This window comes from Petromyzon marinus, chromosome 56, assembly GCF_048934315.1.
Source record: "Petromyzon marinus isolate PM22_M1 ecotype Great Lakes invasive population chromosome 56, UKy_Petmar_22M1.pri1.0, whole genome shotgun sequence".
In the NCBI taxonomy this organism is placed as follows: Eukaryota; Metazoa; Chordata; class Hyperoartia; order Petromyzontiformes; family Petromyzontidae; genus Petromyzon; species Petromyzon marinus.
This window is the reverse complement of record NC_133722.1, coordinates 8,358,280-8,378,081: the sequence shown is the minus strand read 5'-3', so window position 1 is coordinate 8,378,081 and position 19,802 is coordinate 8,358,280. Positions and strand designations below refer to the sequence as shown.

Genomic DNA, 19,802 nt, shown 5'->3' with positions numbered 1-19,802 from the left:
ATAATCATCGCCTCCCCTCGTCCGCACCACAACAGCCGCAGGGAGCCACAGCTCAGCCGCGCCGAACCGAGCAGAACCGAGCCACAGCCGTGCCGAACCGAGCGGAACCGAGCCACAGCCGTGCCGAACCGAGCGGAACCGAGCCACAGCCGTGCCGAACCGAGCGGAACCGAGCCACAGCCGTGCCGAACCGAGCCACAGCCGTGCCGAACCGAGTGGAACCGAGTTACAGCCGTGCCGAACCGAGCCACAGCCGTGCCGAACCGAGTGGAACCGAGCCACAGCCGAGCAGAACCGAGCCACAGCAGCACCGAGCCGAGCAGAACCGAGCCACAACCGTGCTGAACCGAGCGGAACCGAGCCACAGCCGAGCAGAACCGAGCGGAACCGAGCCACAACCGTGCCGAACCGAGCGGAACCGAGCCACAACCGTGCTGAACCGAGTGGAACCGAGCCACCGCAGCGCCGAGCCGAGCCACCGCCGCGCCGAGCCTTATCGTCGCCGCGGCGATGGAGGTCCCGGGGGGCGGGCGCCCCCCCGCGGCTCCCGCCTTCGCGCTGGCGCCGTCGTCCGGGCCGCCGCCGCCGCCGCCGCCGCCGCCGCGCGTCCCCTGGGAGGGGTCGGGGGCCCGCCGCCTGCGCTCGGACGGGCGCCTCGAGGTGGCGCGGAGCGCCGGCGCGGACCGCCTCCCGGCCCGCGAGCTGGAGGCGGGCGACGCCGGCCGCTACGCCTGCCGCACGCGCAACTTCGTGGGAGAGCCGTCGGCAGAGTTCGACGTCGTCGTTGACGGTGATGGCCGCGGCCGTGGCTGACGACGGCGGCGACTGTGACGCTGGCGACGACGGTGGGCCGATTGTGACGTGGCGACCGTGACGACGGTGACGGTGGCGACTGTGACGGTGACGATGGTGGCGATTGTGACGTGGCGACTGTGACGACGGTTACCGTGGCGACCGTGACGTGGCAGCTGACGGTGACGACTGTGACGGTGGCGGCTGTGACGGTGACGACGGTGGGCGATTGTGACGTGGCGACTGTGACGGCGGCGACTGTGACGGTGACGACGGTGGGCCGATTGTGACGTGGCGACTGTGACGACGGTTACCGTGGCGACCGTGACGTGACAGGTGACAGTGACGACTGTGACGGTGACGACGGTGGCGGCTGCGACAGGGATTGCAACGGCGCTATACATTTGCACGCGACGACGAGCAACTTTGTTGAGCTAGCATCTGTGGTGGCCAGATCGCTTGTTGAAATAAACTCCTTAAAACAAAATGTTCTTAGCTCTTTCGGTAAAGTTACGTTGAAGGGAAACAATAAAATAATAAAATATATATAAAACAATCAAAAATTCTCGCGACGTTTCGACCATAACGCAAAGGGTCATCATCATTTTTTTTAAAAAACAACGGTCTTATTAACAACTTCGTTTCACTCACGGCCGAGAAGTTCGTCAGTAGCGCCTGAGACACGTGGCGCCTGCCTTCTTGGGCGAAGCGAATCGAGAGTTTGGGGACCGTGGCGTTTTTTACCTACACAAATATTTACGTAAATAATAAGGCGTCCATACAAAATGTGAATTGCTTTAAAGTAGCGAATTAATTGATGAATTGATGCCGACTTTGATACAGGCATGCATTGTCACCGGATCTGAGTACGTGTGCAAAATTTGGAATTGATTGGACAACGGTAAGTAGACTCAATTTTAATTACAAGATTTGACCACGGCACAGGAAATCAAGTTAAGTAAAACTGTTGAAAAATAAGTGAATAGCTCAGTGGGCTTTACCTGGGTGAGATTAAAAAAAAATGTGTTTTTGTTTTATTTGTGTGTATATATTTGTATAAGTGATTTGTTTACGTTTTCCCTACTTTCCACTCCTCTCGTGTTGTTGTTATTGTTTGTCGTTGGAACGTTCTGAGACCCCCCCAATCCCCGGGAAAAAAAAACAAACCAAAGAGCTTCATAGCTCATATTTTTGGTTCTTACGGTAAAGTCACGTAGAAGGGATGCAATAGAATAATAAAAATATCAAACAATGCATTTTTTATTTTTCATTTTATTTTTTCCCTTCTACGTGGTGACTTTACCGAAAGAAGCAAGAATATGAATCCCTGCAGTCACGAAAGCTTTAAATAAAAATTTAGCTTCATAGCTCGTCAGATCCCCCCCTCCCCCACCCTCCCAAAGTCCTAACGAAAAATTCCGATTCTCGATTTCCCCGAGGAGACGGCGAGACCAGGAAGCGGCCGGAGACCTCGCCCGGGGGTGTCGGCAGCAGCAGCGGCGGCGGCGGCGGCGACTCCGACCACTCCGGCCCCGGCTCGCCACTTGGCCGGCCCACGAGCTCGGAGTGCCGCGCCCTGACGCGGCCATTGGACGCGGTCGCCGTGGGTGTCCGCGATCGCCGCATCGCCAGCGACGTTGGTAAGGGGGCCGCCGCTGTCGTGGTTACGCTGCTGCTGCTGCTGCTGCGTACGATGTTGTCGATGTACGGGGGGGGAGGGTCCTCTACTAACGAACGAGTTCTGTTCCAGAGGTACTACTCGTAAGTCGATTTGTTCGTAAGTCGAAACACGTTGTACGGCATGTACGCTAAACACGGGGAATGGCTTTAAAAGTTGTGCAATCTCCCGCAGATGTCGATGTCACTGGTACATGTAGATACCACTGGTTCTTCACGTTCTGCAGATGTAGATACCACTGGTTCTTCACGTTCTGCAGATGTAGATGCTACTGGTTCTTCACGTTCTGTAGATGTAGATGCCACTGATTCTTCACTTCTGTAGATGTAGATGCCACTGGTTCTTCATGGTCTATAGATGCAGATGCCACTGGTTCTTCACATTCTGCAGATGTAGATGCCACTGGTTCTTCACGTTCTGCAGATGTCGATGCCAATGGTTCTTCACGTTCTGCAGATGGCACTGGTTCTTCACGTTCTGCAGATGTAGATGCCACTGGTTCTTCATGTTCTGTAGATGTAGATGCCACTGGTTCTTCACATTCTGTAGATGTAGATGCCACTGGTTCTTCACATTCTGTAGATGTAGATGCCACTGGTTCTTCACATTCTGTAGATGTAGATGCTACTGCTTCTTCACGTTCTGCAGATGTCGATGCCACTGGTTCTTCACGTTCTACAGGTGTAGATGCCACTGGTTCTTCACGTTCTGCAGATGGCACTGGTTCTTCACGTTCTGCAGATGTAGATGCCACTGGTTCTTCACTTTCTGTAGATGTAGATGCCACTGGTTCTTCACATTCTGTAGATGTAGATGCCACTGGTTCTTCACATTCTGTAGATGTAGATGCCACTGGTTCTTCACGTTCTGCAGATGTAGATGCCACTGGTTCTTCACGTTCTGTAGATGTAGATGCCACTGGTTCTTCACATTCTGTAGATGTAGATGCCACTGGTTCTTCACGTTCTGTAGATGTAGATGCCACTGGTTCTTCACGTTCTGTAGATGTAGATGCCACTGGTTCTTCACTTTCTGTAGATGTAGATGCCACTGGTTTTTCACATTCTGTAGATGTAGATGCCACTGGTTCTTCACATTCTGTAGATGTAGATGCCACTGGTTCTTCACATTCTGTAGATGTAAATGCCACTGGTTCTTCACATTCTGTAGATGTAGATGCCACTGGTTCTTCACGTTCTGCAGATGTAGATGCCACTGGTTCTTCATGTTCTATAGATGTAGATGCCACTGGTTCTTCACATTCTGTAGATGTAGATGCCACTGGTTCTTCACGTTCTGCAGATGTAGATGCCACTGGTTCTTCACATTCTGTAGATATTGATGCCACTGGTTCTTCACGTTCTAGAGATATAGATGCCACTGGTTCTTCACGTTCTGCAGATGTAGATGCCACCACCGACATCTATTTCGCGGCGCTTGAACTTTCGACTGTCGGTCCGAACAGGCAACTGGACATACGGACAGGTTTGTCCGTATCTCTGAAAGTTCGTAAGTTTAATGTTCCTCACTAGAGGAGTCCCCTACAGAGCAACGACCGTGATGCTCCATGGAGGTGGTTGAGGAGCTGGGTGATTGTGTCAGGAGGAGTAGCGGAGTGGTGCATCATCATGGGCTTTGCCTGGTAGGATGGTTTAGTTGTTGTATTTGTTTGTGTTCGGGTCATTTGGTTACCTTTCTTGTACTTTGCACTTCTATCGTGTTGTTGTGCTGTTTGTTGTTGTAACGTTCTTACCCCGTGCCCCTACTGGACATCTGTGAAAAAAGAGATTTATAGCTCATCATATTCCTCCAGCGTAAATACATATTCTTATTCTGTAAAGCCTCGATTAGTTTGATGTTACTATGCATGCCAGGTCTGGAGGGAAATCCTCGAGTTTCATATGACTGTGCGTGTCAGATCCGAAGGAAAATCCTCGATTAGAGTTTGATATCTGTCCCAGACCCCCCAGTCTCTCTCATCTCTCACTCCGGGTCCCAATGCCATTATATCTCCCCGCTTCCCTGTTTCCGAACAATCAACCTCTGACCTTTCCCAAGCATCCCTCCCTGTCTCTGCACAGGAGGGCATGTGCCTGCCAACTCACCCACGCACCCAAACCCGCTGCGGCAGTTCGGTCATTGAAGCCACCCACTGAGCGACGCCGTCCTAATTTCAATGGGAATAGAGAAGCTTTTTTTTTTATAAATGTACGGATCAAATGGACTGAAGGTGTTCCAAAATTAATCGCCCGGCGATTCATTTCTCGTACAGCCCCCCCCCCCCACCTTCCCCCGACCCTGTCCCACCTTGAGAAGTTTAAGGATCCACCTCCGCTGGACAATCTGCGAAAAAAAAGAGCTTTATAGCTCATCGGATTCCTCCTGCAGCATAAATCCAGCTTCGGATCCTCAGCACGAACGGCTGGCCGGAAGTTCAGGTTTCAAGCGAGGCCGCTTAGCTCGCCAGGTGGCGTCGCCCCAAAGCAACTGGCCCGGGCCCCGCGCTTTGGGGGGCTCCCCCTGTTTCGACGTCACCCCCGCCATGGACGTCCATGGTGTTACCACAATACCATTCACTTCTCCTCGTCGAGCCCGTTCCACAGGGAGCGCCCATCCACCCGCGGTGCCGCGGGGCAAGCAACTGCAGGGCTGCACCTTTACCAACCCCCCCCCCATCGACCTCTCGACCGTTGCATCTCCCCACCACCCCGCCACCCCCTCCCGCCCCCTCCTGGCGTGCTCGCCCTTAGCGGACGGCGACCGGTCGGCAGAGGGCATCGAGCCGGCGACCTCTGACCCTGACCGCCGGTGGGGGCAGCAGCAGCAGCAGCAGCTCCAGCGGAGACAATCGGACTCGGGGCTGCCGTCTGCCCCCGACGACGCCCAGTCGCTCGTCCACCGCAAGCGCCACGGCAGCAGCGGCGGCGGCGTCTACGACAGCGGCGTCTACCACAGCGGCGTCTACAACAGCGGCGTCTACCACAGCGGCGTCTACAACAGCGGCGTCTACCACAGCGGCGTCTACAACAGCGGCGTCTACCACAGCGGCGTCTACCACAGCGGCGTCTACAACAGCGGCGTCGACTCGCACAGCAGCAACGGCGACGACGGCGGCGGCTCGTGCCGGCCATCCGCCCTCATGACCACCACCACGGCCGCCACTCAGCAGCAGCAGCAGCAGCACCGCTACCAGAGCCACAGCGAGACGCCCGGCGTCTTCACGGTGACCGAGGGCAAACACGCGCGGCTCAGCTGCCGGGTGACGGGGAAACCGAAGCCCGACATCGTGTGGATGAAGAGCGGGGTGCCGCTCCGTAGGAGCCGCCGCTACATGATGTACGAGGACGAGGACGGTGGGGGAGGACAGGGAGGTGGAGGAGGAGGAGGAGGAGGTGGATCCGGCGGCGGCGGTGGAGGACTCTTTGTGCTGCGCGTTCTCTTCTGCCGGCAGGAGGACAACGGCTTCTACACCTGCTCCGCTTCCAACGCCATCGGGCAGACCTTCAGCGCCGTGCAGCTCGTCGTGAACGGTACCGCGAGTCTGCGTCGACTCTTGCCCACAGCAGACAAAACTCCGGCAATCAGGCTCTCGCTCTCTCGCTCTCTCTCGCTCTCTCTCACTCTCTCTCTTGCTCTCTCTCTCTCTCTCGTTCTCTCGCTCTCCCTCGCTCTCTCTCGTTCTCTCTCTTGCTCTCTCTCGCTCTCTCTCGCTTTCTCCCACTCTCTCGTTCTCTCTCTCGCTCTCTCTTGCTCTCTCTCTCTCGCTCTCTCTCGCTCTCTCTCACTCTCTCTCGCTCTCTTGCTCTCTCTCTCTCTCGCTCTCTCTCTTGCACTCTCTCTCTCGTTCTCTCGCTCTCCCTCGCTCTCTCTCGTTCTCTCTCTTGCTCTCTCTCACTCTCTCTCGCTTTCTCCCACTCTCTCGTTCTCTCTATCGCTCTCTCTTGCTCTTTCTCGCTCTCTCTCGCTCTCTCGCTCTCTCACTCTCTCTCTCGCTCTCGCTCTCTCTCTCGTTCTCGGTTGGCCGAATTCTGTCGTCAAAAAGCCGTGTGGTGCATCACAGCGCAAAAACATTGGCTAGGGAGTAGCGAGCGCGTTCAATGTATGTTGAACTTCTTTTGCACAGTACATAGCCAACCGTGCTCAATCGGAGGTTCGAGTCCATGCCACACGAGCGCGGATGGATGCCACGCCAGGGGCCTAAAAATGTAAAGGCATGAAGTCGAAAGAGTTAGAGACGGTAGGGCATCATCAGGAAGGGGTGAGGCATAATTAGGGAGGGGGCGTGGCCTCACCAGTAAGGGGGCGTGGCCTCACCAGGAAGGGGGCGGGGCCTCGTCAGGAAGGGGGTGGGGTATCGTCAGGAAGGGGCGGGGCCTAACCAGGAAAGAGTGGGGTCTAAGTAGTAAAGCGGTGGAGCATGAGGAGGAAGGGGGCGGGTCCTCGTCAGGAAGGGGGTGGGGTAACGTCAGGAAGGGGCGGGGCCTAACCAGGAAAGAGTGGGGCCTAAGTAGTAAAGCGGTGGAGCATGAGGAGGAAAGGGGCGGGTCCTCGTCAGGAAGGGGGCAGGGTATCATCAGGAAGGGGCGGGGCCTAACCAGGAAAGAGTGGGGCCTAAGTAGTAAAGCGGTGGGACATAAACATGGAGGGGTTGAACTTCCCCTCCTCTTCTCCTCCCATGCTACAAATGCATTTCCAATTTTGTAAGCCGTTCCCACGTGGGTAGGTTGTAGATACTCGTAGAGACTCATATACATTTGTAGTGTCTCGTGGAGAGTCATAGATACTCGTAGATACTCGTTGAGACTCGCAGATACTCATAGAGACTCGTAGATACTCGTAGATACTCGTAGATACTCATAGAGACTCATAGACATTTGTAGTGTCTCGTGGATACTCGTAGAGACTCGCAGATACTCATAGACACTCGCAGACACTCATAGAGACTCGTAGATACTCATAAAATATTCGTAGAGACTCGTTGATGCTCGTAGATACTCACAGAGACTCGTGGAGACTCGTAGATACTCATAATTATTCGTAGAGACTCGTTGATGCTCGTAGGTACTCACAGAGACTCGCAGAGACTCGTGGAAATCAAAACGCGCCGTCGTCCCCCACCAGAGCCGCAGCTGCTGTTCAAGAGCCGCCTGCGCGACGTGGAGGTGCCGGAGCGCGGCGTCGCCACGCTGGAGTGCGAGGTGCCCTCGGCGGGGCTGTCGGCGCGCTGGTTCCTGGAGGACACGCCGCTGGCGCCCGACCACAAGTACGGCATCGAGGCGGACGGCACCAAGCGCCGGCTCGTCATCCGGGACGTGACGGCGGACGACGACGCGGTGTACGTCTGCGAGACGCGCGGGGGCAGCCGCACCGTCGCCGAGCTCTCCGTCAGAGGTGGGATCGAGCGTTCCTCCCTCTCCGTCTTCCTTCTTCCTGTCCGGAATCGGAATATTTGTACCGCCGGGGGAATCCGAAGGAGCGAGCTTTCGATCCAGATGAGGTGGAAAGAGAAGGGACACAGCTCCCCACAGTGGCTTCCGAAACACGGGGTGGGGAGAGGCGTTCCAGACGGCCGCGGAAGAGGCGCATCGGCGACACGGCGACCGCCGTCTCTCGTCCGATGGCTGTGGCCAAAAAGAAGGCACGACCGTAACGCGAGAGAGATGTACACCGGATGTGGTGGGCCGGGTGGGGATAGAGATATATATATGTCTGGTCGCTGTTACACTCCAGTAGGTGGCACGTCACAAGCAGTATACCGGATATACTGTTTGGTTCTTTCGGTAAAGTCCACGTAGGTAGAAAAATGTAAATAAAGTTCATCAAATCACGACGTTTCGGAAGCAACACAAGCCTCCGTCATCAGGTGGAAGAGTCGCAGCAAGAAGTACTTTACCGTAGTCGACGCTGTGACCATCCCACCTGATGACGGAGGCGTGTGTTGCTTCCGAAACGTCGTGATTTGATTAACTTTACTTTGATTTGTTTTACCTACGTGGACTTTACCAAAAGAACCAAAGAGTATGGATAATTGCAGTCACGAAAACTTCAAATCTAGAAGTAATCCGAATATTTTTGTTTGAAATTTATAGTGCAGGAGGAATCCGTCGAGCAGTAGGGACACGGGGTCAGAACGTTACAGCAACAAACGGTACAAAAACCACGATCGGAGTGCAAAGTATAGGACGGGTAAGCACTTAAAAAAAAAACAAATTAAACTAAATAACGTTTATCTTACCAAAATAAAGCCCACTGAGGTATTAGCTTATTTTTCAGATGCGACATGGCCACAAACGATAGCTCAACAAAGTGGCTCATCGCGTGGAAATTTATAACTGCAAAATAATCTCAATGCACTTTCTCCTCCCCTCCCACCGCACTCCGAATGCGTTTTCCAACTTCGTTCGCCGCTCCGGCGGGGGTTTTTAGTTTACTTTTAGTTCATTTAGTTCATTAATTAGGTATGGCCCCGTGAGCCATTCGGCTCTTGAATCGGGTGCAAACGGCAACAAACAAAAAACACGAGCAAAGTAGGTCGTGGATACTCACAGAGACTCATAGAGGTCCACAGAGACGCGTAGAGATCCATAGATACCTGTATAGACGAAGAGATACTCGGAGAGACTCGCACGGAGCAGTAGAAACTCGTAGACATCCATACGCAGAGATTCACAGAAACCCGTGGCAACTCAAGTTTCATGTATTAGGTAGAGAGCCCTGTGAGCCATGCGGCTCTCGAGTCGGGCGCAACCGCTAAAAACAAAAACATGAACAGAGAAACATCTTGAAGCAGAAACATCCTGGATAAACCAGTGTGATGCAAGTCAAACAATAACAACCACTAGACACCATCGGAAACCTCATTTGCCAGTAACAAAATATGATAATTGTTTTTTTTACCCTTTTATCTGGCAATAAAACTGGCACCTTTTTTTTACAAGGGGTCATGTTTACATTGACCACGATACCTGCGGTCGGAACGCAAACACAAAACAACAACTCTGATAATGTATGCACTGTCCTTGAAATTGATTGGTCTACACCCGAGACAGCTTTCTTTAGAGCCTCGTCTTACATGGTGTGAACCAATCAATTTTAAGGACAGTGCCACATACATTATCAGAGTTGTTGTTTTTTGTTTGCGTTCCGACCGCAGGTATTGTGGTCAATGTAAACATGACTCCTTGTAAAAAAAGGTGTCGGTTTTGTTGCCAGATAAAAGGGTATAAAAAACCAATGATCAACCACTAGACAATTCAGATGAAAGTTATCAGGCCAACTCCGCACTTCCGCAAGAAAGACGGCTTAACCATGTGTTTTCGAAATCACCAAAATAAAGCTATGAAATACAATATAACAACAGCAATCGTAGGAAGAGACCCATCGAGATCCATAGCGACCCGTAGAGATCCACACTCAAGGAGACTCACAGATGCCCACAGAGACTCATAGAGCACCACAGCTGTGGAGTGGTCCGATTGTTCCACCAGAGCACGTGTTGTTTTGGGGCAGTCATCGGTGATGTAACACGTGATCAACTCGACCAAACTATTTTTTTTTTACTTAACCAAGGTTAGGCTCACGAAGCTGCTATGTATCTCTTTTTCAGAAGCGACCTGCCCATCACACACGATAGCTCAATGAATTTGACTCCTCGTCATCACGTGGACATTTTGAGCAGCAGCCAAATACTCTCGATGCGTGACGTCGATTCTAAACGTGGAGGGAAAACCCCGAGGATCCGGAGGGGAAAAATGCCACGCGACCACGGGGAGAGAGCGGCACGCAAACTCCAAATATACAGCAGCAGGCGTCAGGGGTCGGGGTCGAACCCACGACCTCCTGTATACCAGGCGTGGTAGTTAACATCTCCTAGCCACCGTGATGATGATGAGAGAGAGAGACACGCAAACTCCAAATATACAGCAGCAGGCGTCAGGGTCGGGATCGAACCCACGACCTCCTGTACACCAGGCGAGGTAGTTAACATCTCCTAGCCACCGTGATGATGATGAGAGAGAGAGAGACGCAAACTCCAAATATACAGCAGCAGGCGTCAGGGGCGGGATCGAACCCACGACCTCCTGTACCCCAGGCGAGGGAGTTAACATCTCCTAGTCACCGTGATGATGATGATGAGAGAGAGAGACACGCAAACTCCAAATATACAGCAGGCATCATTAGACCTCCTTTGCCAGTACGTCATCTGGTCGAGCACCAATTGGGTCGAGGCTCAAAAGAAAGCCGTCCCTTGGTGTGGACCAATCAGTTTCAAGGACAATGCCACATATATTATCATAGTATGTTTTTTGTTTGCATTTTGACTGCAGGTATTGTGGTTAATGCAGACATGAATCCTCGTAAAAAAGGTTTCAGTTTTGTTGCCAGAAAAAAGGGGAAAAACCCTTTTATTATTATTATTATACAGCAGGCGTCGGGGTCGGGATCGAACCCACGACCTCCTATATACCAGGCGAGGTAGTTAACATCTCCTAGCCACCGTGATGATGATGAGAGAGAGAAACACGCAAACTCCAAATATACAGCAGCAGGCGCCAGGGCTGGGATTGAACCCACGACCTCCTGCATACCAGGCGAGGTAGTTAACATCTCCTAGCCACCGTGATGATAATGAGAGAGAGAGAGACACGCAACACTCCAACTATACAGCAGCAGGCGTCGGGGGTCGGGATCGAACCCAACAACCTCCTGCGCACCAGGCGAGGTAGTCAACATCTCGCCACTCCCTACAGGGCGGATCGTGCAGAAGCTCCCGCGCCTCGTGGAGGTGCGTCAGGGCGAGGCGTTGACGCTCGCCGTGGAGGTGGACGACGCCCTCCTCGAGGGCGAGTGGCTTCGCGACGGCGTCGCCGTCGCCGCCGCCGCAGCCGCCTTAACGACGGCGGCGCGCGGACGAACGCGCACGCTCGAGATCGCTCGCGTCGCTCTCGGGGACGACTGTGACGTCACCTTCAAGGCCGGGGAGTCCAGGACCACGTGCAAAGTCCGCGTCAAAGGTACGGCCACCCCCCCCCACCCCCCATCGTCCCTTAAGTTGCACTAGCGCCATGATTCTGCACGTCTGGATAATGGATTGGTGTCTCTTCCTCCCTCCTCCTCCTCCTTCTCCACTACGTCCTCCCACCTTCTCCTCCCTCCTCCTCCTTCCACCTCCTCCTCCTGCTCCTCCTGCTCCTCCTCCTTCCTCCATCCTCCACCTCCTCCCTCCTCCTCCTCCCTCCTCCTCCACTACATCCTCCCACCTCCTCCTCCTTCCCTCTCCCACCTTCTCCTCCCTCCTCCTCCACTACATCCTCCCACCTTCTCCTCTTCCATCCTCCACCTCCTCCATCCTCCTCCTTCCTCCATCCTCCACCTCCTCCTCCCTCCTCCTCTTTCCCTCTCCCACCTTCTCCTCCCTCCTCCTCCTCCACTACATCCTCCCACCTCCTCCTGCTCCTCCTGCTCCCACCTCCTCCTCCTTCCTCCATCCACCATCCACCTCCTCCTCCTCCCTCCTCCTCTTTCCCTCTCCCACCTTCTCCTCTCTTCTCCTCCCACCTCCTCCCACCCACCCCCACCGCCCCGCCCCCTCCCCAGTGCCGGCTCCTCGGTGGCCGCCGTCCGATTTCCGCGTCCGCACCGTGAGCTACAGCACGGTGTCGCTGGAGTGGCGGGCGCCGCCCACGGACGGCGGAGTCGACGCGGCTCGCTACGCGGTGGAGATGCGCGCCCGGGGCGATCGAGCGCCGGCGTGGGTGGACGTGAGCGGGCCCGGCGCCCGCACCGAGCTCACGGTGGGCGGCCTGCAAACCGGCGCCGAGTTCGAGTTCCGCGTGGCCGCCGTCGGCGCCCAGGGCGGAAGGGGCCCCTTCGCCGAGCTACGGGGGCCGGTGCTCGTCAGTAAGTCCGTCTGGTTTTATTTAAAATAAAAAAAATAAAAATTAAATAAAAAAAATGTGAGTTGATGAAACGATCAAAAAAACATCTGGAATAATTGTCGGTTGCCAAAACGCTGAAACGCGTAACCGATGTTATAACGCGATTAGGACACGCACAAACGTCTATGTCTCCAGTATCCTGGCTGGCTGCTGGCCGGGCGCCTCTCTGCGCCGACGATAACGCCGCCGCTGCCGCTGCTGCTGCCACTGCTGCTGCTGCTGTTGTTGTTGCTGTTGTTGTTGCTGTTGTTGTTGTTGTTGCGAGTGGCTGCTGCGGGCACCTCGCCGGCGAAGCTAGCTGGGTAACTGGCTACGAGTTTTTGGGCAGCCCTTCCAATTTTCGCCGGTTTGCAATAGGGTAAGGTCCCGAATGGCGCCAACGCAACTTTCTACTGAACGAGACTGTCGGTTCTTCAAGTGCCCACGTGTGCCTGTATCTGTCCGTATGTCTGTATCTGTCCGTATGTCTGTATCTGTACGTATGTCTGTATCTGTCCGTATGTCTGTATCTGTACGTATGTCTGTATATGTCCGTATGTCTGTATCTGTACGTATGTCTGTATCTGTCCGTATGTCTGTATCTGTACGTATGTTGTATCTCTACGTATGTCTGTATCTGTACGTATGTCTGTATCTGTACGTATGTCTGTATCTGTCCGTATGTCTGTATCTGTACGTATGTGCGTGTGTGTATGTTTTTTTGTGGGGAGCGGTAGTGTAGTAGCGGTGAGCGCAATGCTGCACTACAAACCCGACCGTCCGAGTTCAATTCCCGCTCACGGCCAACAACACCACTGTGACGATTATCTGAACCGGTCCTGGGCCTTCCCTAGGTCGACTCAGCCTCAAATGAGTACCTGGTGCGGTGTGTAAAACATCGTCACTGGGGAGACAAAGGCGGTCGGGCGTGGTGCTGGCCACCCACCCCCTCGTGTGCCGTGCCGGCCTTCACAGATGCCACTGGCTATCAGCACTTGCCCCGGCAGTCTGTTAAAGGCTACACGTGGGATCTTTGTCTGTCTGTGCGCGCGTCTGTGTGTGTGCGTGCGTGCGCGTTTGTGCACGGTATATTTTAAGGGCACGTTATCACGGAGCACAGGGGCTGCGTCACGTGTTCACGGTGTCGCCTTGCACGGCACAAAGCAGTCACCGTTTAATTTCAGCCGAGTCCGTCCAGGGGGGGGGGGTCAAACGGAGAAATATTTGTTCCGTACACAGCACACCACGTCGGGTATCGCTCGCTCCATCTCTCGCGCTCGCTCGCTCGCTCGCTATGGCTGCCACCGCGGGCCGGTACCTGTTGCGTCGTGCCACACAGACTCATTATCAGCGGGTCACGATCAATCCACCGCTGGATGAAGGCCTCCTGCACAAGCTTACCGCCAGCATCTCACGGTCCTGCCGATGCATCAAATCCACCGCGCGCCCCCCCCCCTCTCCACCCCCCTCTCCACCCCCCCCTCTCCCCACCCCCCTCTCCACCCCACCCCTCTCCACCCCGCCCCCCCTCCACCGCCAGAAGGGGACGTGGAGGTGCTCTCGCCGCTGAGCGACGTCCACGCCTCGCGCGACGACGACGCCGCCTTCACCATCCAGCTCTCCCGGCCCATGCCGGGCCAGTGGCTTCGCGACGGCGTCCAGATCTCATCGGCCGGCGCCGCCGCCGGCACCGCCGGCACCGCCATCGACGACGGCCGCCACATCGTCGGCCACCTGGGCGCGACTCACACGCTGGTGGTCCGGCGCGTCGGCTGGCGGGACGACGGCGCCGCGATCGTGTTCCTGGCGGGCGCGCTGCGCGCCGACGCCGCGCTCTACGTCACGGAGGGCGCCGGCCTCTTCTCGCGCCTGCTCTCCGTCTCGTTCGCGTTTGCCATCGTCGCCTACCTGCTCTCCTACCTGCTCGCCTACCTGCTGGGCGGCGGCGGCGGCTCCGGCGGCGGCTCCGGCGGCGGCCTCCTGGAGGGGACGCCGATGGACCGGCTCACGTAGGGCGACGCCGGGCGGCCTGGCGGCTGTGAACGGTCGAAATGTTCACGGACGGAAAGTCACGAGCGGTTTCATTGCCGACCGCCCCCCACGAATGAGCGTTGAAGGAGAGGGGGGGGGGGGTGAAGGCGGACGTGGAGCTGAGTGGACTTGCCGTAGACTGCCTGCTACCAGCTGCGGTGTCAAGATCGGCCTTTGCGGAGGAGGAGGTTCGTGAAGGACGCTGCTGCTGCTGTGACTGGGCAATTGGAGGCAGGATAAAACGCAGCAATTTGGCACAGTAGGGGGTACAGCTGGTGGTGCATCTACCGGTCATCTCAGTCAGCCAACCCATTGCACCTGCAGGGTCTGTCCCGAGACCTCCTCCTGCACCTAGCCTGGCACAGTAAGTCGGTACAGCTGGTGGTGCATCTACCGGTCATCTCAGTCAGGCAACCCATTGCACCTGCAGGGTCTGTCTCGAGACCTCCTGCTGCACCTAGCCTGGCACAGTAGGGGGGTACAGCTGGTGGTGCATCTGCCGGTCATCTCAGTCAGCCAACCCATGGCACCTGCAGGGTCTGTCCCGACACTTCCTGCCAGTGAGCCTTCGACACTTCACGCGGTAGCCTCAAAGTGCACCTGGCCTGGCACAGGCGCCGTGGCGAACGGCGTGGTGTTGGTGCAGGTGGCGACTATGATCCCGATCGACCAATCACCGCAAGAGAAGGTTCGTAAAGCACGTGGCGGCGAAACGTCGGACGCCACCGCGTCAGACGCCGGAGAGCGCGATGGATTTGAATGCTCCCGACGACGTGCGGACAATTTGAGCCGAAATTAAATATTTCCGGAGCGATCGATGCCGTCTGCATTGGCCGGCTGACAGTTCACAGTTGGTCATTGTTGTTGGACCTCGCAGTGGCGGGTGTGTGTGTGTGTTTGTACGCTCGTGGTGCCAGACGGGCAACGCTGTCGTGGACAGTGCTTTGGGGGGGTTGGCCAATTCCGATTGGCCCTTTCCCCTCAGGGCATTGGTAACCACCACAGCGGCCAAATGGGGGCTCTGGACAGGTGCGAGGGGCTGATAACCCTTCAATAAATTAACACAAAACCATGAAAAAAATATCGAATTAATAAGTTTGTGCCGGAGGCCCCGCGGGGACAGGCGTCTATGACGTCTCCTGGCCAAACCCCATTTGGCGGAGCCAGGAGATTGAATCTTTACCCTTGGAGCTCCTCCAGAAATAACAAAAAGCCACTTCGAATGGCCACGTGGAATGTTCGAATGCTCACTGCGGAGGAGAGGCTGTCACTCCTCTGTCGGGAGCTGGACTGGTACCGCCTGGATCTCTGTGGCATTCAGGAGGTCCGGTGGACCGGCTCTGGCTCCTGCTACCATGAGGGGTGGACAGTCCTCTACTCGGGGCAGGAGACTACCAAACAATAGGGAGTGGTTCTTCTTCTGAACAAAAGAATGAAGGGGGCGTGGGAGCTTGGCGGTGAGGTGTGGGAAGCTGTAAGCCCCAGGCTACTTTAGGCTCACCTTCCCATCAACCGGAGGCGAGGAGTGGTGGTCGTGGTTACTTATGCCCCCACCAAAGACAAACATCCGTGGAGGGATGCAGGCAAGGCCGATGAGTCAGATACCCTCTATGATCTGTCACAGGTGCTGGCTAAAGTGGCCCCTCGGGATAGAGTCATCTTGTTAGGTGACTTCAATGCCCGAGTTGGTCATGATGCTGGCACCTGGTCTGGAGTGATTGGAAGGCATGGGCCAGATCAGCTCAATAACAACGGTAGGAGGCTGCTAGATTTTTGTGCAGCCCATGGGCTTCTAATTACCAACACGCTGTTCCGGCATCGGCGCATCCACACAACATCATGGATGCATGCTGGACTACATAGTGACGAAACAGCGCATGCGGCCCATGTCCTTGACACCAGAACCTACCGTGGAGCTCATCTGCCCTCTGACCATCGACTTGTCATCTGTTAGATCTGCCTGCTATTCTTCCACTCCGGTGGTGGGTGCACACCCAGGACCCCATTCAAACCTAAGGTGGCCTGGTCTCAGCTGATGAAAGTTGCAAGCAAGAATTTCATCATCACTTGCGGCTGGGGTTGGCATCGTCCCCCACTCCGCCAGATGTTGAGGGTAAATGGGCGAGGTTTAGGACTGTGACTCAGGCAGCTGCAATGGCTGCTTTGGGTACGCGGTCCAGACCTCCCCAGAGACCCTGGCCGACAGGCCCACTCTAATTGTCTACAGCATCCCATGTCAGAGAATGAGGAGGCTTACCGCACCCTTCGCTCAGAGGTTCTAAGAGCTGTGAGGCGCTGCAAGGATGGGTGGTGGTCGCGGGTTGCTGAGGAGATGGAGTCTGCCTCAATGGGCCCGCGATCACAAATCTCTATTTAACTCCATAAAAAAGTAACCTGCAGTGCCACACCTATTACCATCATTAGGGGAAAAAACGGAACAGGTTTGCAGATTTGCTGAGCATTTCTGTGAAGTCCTGGGGGAGGGGAAATCCCTCGACATAGAAGACATCGTGGGACAAAGTGGGGATGACCCTGCTGAGGCTGCAGTGCCTCAAATAATGGAGGAAGAAGTCACCCCCTGTGAGTGGGCTGAGGTGCCATCTGTTCAGGAAGTACTCAAGGCAATACAGGGTCTGAGACCAGGAAAGGCACCGGGCAGAGCGAAATGCTGAGGGAGGGTGGCGTTTGTGCACAGACTGCCCTACATGACATCATAACAGTCTGGACCACTGAATGGGTTCCGCAGGATTGGAAGGATGCCCTGGTGGTCCCCCTCTTTAAGAAGGGGGCCCGCACAGACTGTAACAACTACAGGGGCATCTCACTCCTCAGTGTGCCTGGAAAGGTCCTGGCAAGGATTATTCAACATCGCCTTGCCAGGCACGCTGAGGAGAGGCTTGCGGAGCCCCAATGCGGTTTCAGGTAAGGGCGGTCCTGCACAGATACCATATTTTCTGTCCGTTTGCTACAGCAGAGGTGTAGGGAATCCCAACAAGACCTACATCTCTGCTTTATTGACCTGGTCAAGGCCTATGATACCATCCGTAGGACTGGGCTCTGGGTTGTTCTTCATGCTTTCGGAGTCTCTGACCCTCTGCTCACGATCATTAAGGACCTTCATGATGGTGAGCAGGTCCTGGTAAAACTACGTGGCCGGGAGTCGGAGCCATTTCCTGTTCACCTTGGGGTGCGACAGGGATGTCCTCTGGCTCCCACATTATTTCACATATTTTTCGACCACGTAGTTCGTGAAGCCTTTGATGGCTGTACCAGAGGAATTTCCATTTGGTACAGATACAATGGGAGGCTGATCGATGCCCGGGTGCGGTCAAGGGATGGCTCCCTATTGGTCAACCACGTTATGTATGCCGATGATGTGGTAATTGCCGCTCACTCAGAGGAGTTGGAGGCGCTGCTGCTGAAACTGGAGCGTGCCACTAAGAGGTGGGGTCTTACCATCAGCCCCACCAAAACTAAGCACCTGCCTGGGTATTTTGTACCATCGGGCACTCCACCCCCACAACTCCGAATCGGTGATCGACAGTTGTGGAGAGAGTGGAGAGTTTCCCATACCTTGGCAGTGTGCTCGTGACTGGCTCCGGTTTGACAGCAGAGGTCACACTCAGAATCAGTCGAGCGACATTATCTTTTCATTGGATGCGTAACGCTGTGTGGAAGCTACTTGGTCTGTTGCTCTGCACGAAGCTTCAAATCTTCTCGACCACGGTCATTCCCTCCCTTCTCTACGCTAGCGAAACGTGAACCCCCCTAATGGAACATCTTCGCCTATTGGAAACATTTAGGCTGGCCTGCCTACGATCCATCCTGGGTTTAACCAGACTGGATTGTGTGAGGAGCTCCTCCGGGAGGCAAGGCTGCGTTGGCTGGGTCATGTAGCCCGCATGCACAGTCACCGCATACCTAAACAGCTTTTATTCAGCCAGATCGAGTGGGCTAAACGGGCGCTGCACAGGCCAGAGAAGAGATGGAGTGATGTGGTACAGGAGGATGTGGAGCTGAGTGGACTTGCCGATGACTGGTACCAGCGGTGTCAAGATCGGCCTTTGGAGGAGGCTCGTGAAAGACGCTGCTGGGCAGTTGGAGGCAGTCGCCCTCCAACAACAACGGAGGGCGGAGGAGCGACGCTCACAACAACGAGCAGGGCGCCGGGTGGCTAAAGCACAGCAAGTTGGCACAGTAGGGGGCACAGGTGGTGCATCAGCCAGTCGTCTCAGTCATCTCAGTCAGTCAACCAGTGGCAGCTGGGTCTGCCCCGTGACCTCCTGCCAGCAGGCGTTCGACACTTCACGTGGCCTCAACGTGCACCTAGCCTGGCACAAGCGTCGTGGTGACATCACCGCCACTTAGTGGCGAATGGGGGTTGTTGTTGTGTGTGCACACGCGTGTGTGTGTGAGTGTGCGCACACGCGTGTGTGTGTGGGGAGCGGTAGTGTAGTAGCGGTTAGCGCTACGCTGCGCTACGAACCCGGCGACCCGAGTTCGATTCCCGCTCACGGCCACCAACACCAGGTGATGATTATCTGAAGCGGTCCTGGGCCTCGCCTAGGTGGACAGGGCCTCAAATGAGTACCTGGTGCGGTGTGTAAATAAACATCGCCACTGGGGAGACAAAGGGGCATCGTTAAGCATTAATTTAACAAAAATAAACGCTGTTTTAAATAGTTGTTGTTGTTGTTCTTTGACACTTGCTGTTGGAAACAAAGCTCATGGTGGGTTGTCAAGGGGGGGGCCCAACTTGTAGTTTTGGCCACCAGGGAGGGGGGTCAAGGCACCCCCTGCCCCCGCCCCCCCCCCAACGCTCAATCCACTGCTGGATGACCACGATTCAACGAAGGCGCAGTAGCGATGCAACGACGACGGTGAACCGAGGAGGCGCGATGGCCGGGGTTGGTCGCGGTGTAGATCATTCATCATCAATGGCACGTGGGGGGGGGGGGGGCTAAGGTGGCGCGACCGGCGGTGACAACGGCGGTGACAATGGTGGTGACAATGGCGGTGACAATGGTGGTGACAATGGTGGTGACAATGGCGGTGACGACAGGGGTGACAATGGTGATGACAATGGTGGTGACAACGGTGGTGACAATGGTGGTGACAATGGCGGTGACAATGGTGGTGACAATGGCGGTGACAACTGCGGTGACAATGGTGGTGACAATGGCGGTGACAACGGCGGTGACAATGGTGGTGACAATGGTGGTGACAATGGCGGTGACGACAGGGGTGACAATGGTGATGACAATGGTGGTGACAATGGTGGTGACAATGGCGGTGACAATGGTGGTGACAATGGTGGTGACAACGGTGATAATGGCGGTGACAACGGTGGTGATAACGGCGGTGACAACGGCGGTGACAATGGT

The 19,802-nt window shown here is 55.4% G+C and overlaps 1 protein-coding gene across 1 annotated transcript in view; it reads left to right on the top strand.

Moving 5' to 3' along the window:
• The window catches only part of LOC116954662 (obscurin-like protein 1), a 19,340-nt gene extending 237 nt beyond the window's left edge, over nucleotides 1-19,103 (top strand). Inside the window, exons 1-7 of the mRNA XM_076052532.1 lie at nucleotides 1-790; nucleotides 2,235-2,432; nucleotides 5,221-6,000; nucleotides 7,592-7,861; nucleotides 11,221-11,484; nucleotides 12,068-12,370; nucleotides 13,928-19,103. The exon at nucleotides 1-790 is cut by the window's left edge and continues 237 nt beyond it. Of these exons, the coding sequence (XP_075908647.1) occupies nucleotides 511-790; nucleotides 2,235-2,432; nucleotides 5,221-6,000; nucleotides 7,592-7,861; nucleotides 11,221-11,484; nucleotides 12,068-12,370; nucleotides 13,928-14,400 (2,568 nt within the window). The 5' untranslated portion in view covers nucleotides 1-510 and the 3' untranslated portion in view covers nucleotides 14,401-19,103. The remainder of the gene's footprint in view (nucleotides 791-2,234; nucleotides 2,433-5,220; nucleotides 6,001-7,591; nucleotides 7,862-11,220; nucleotides 11,485-12,067; nucleotides 12,371-13,927) is intronic.
• Nucleotides 19,104-19,802: the final 699 nt, after the last annotated feature.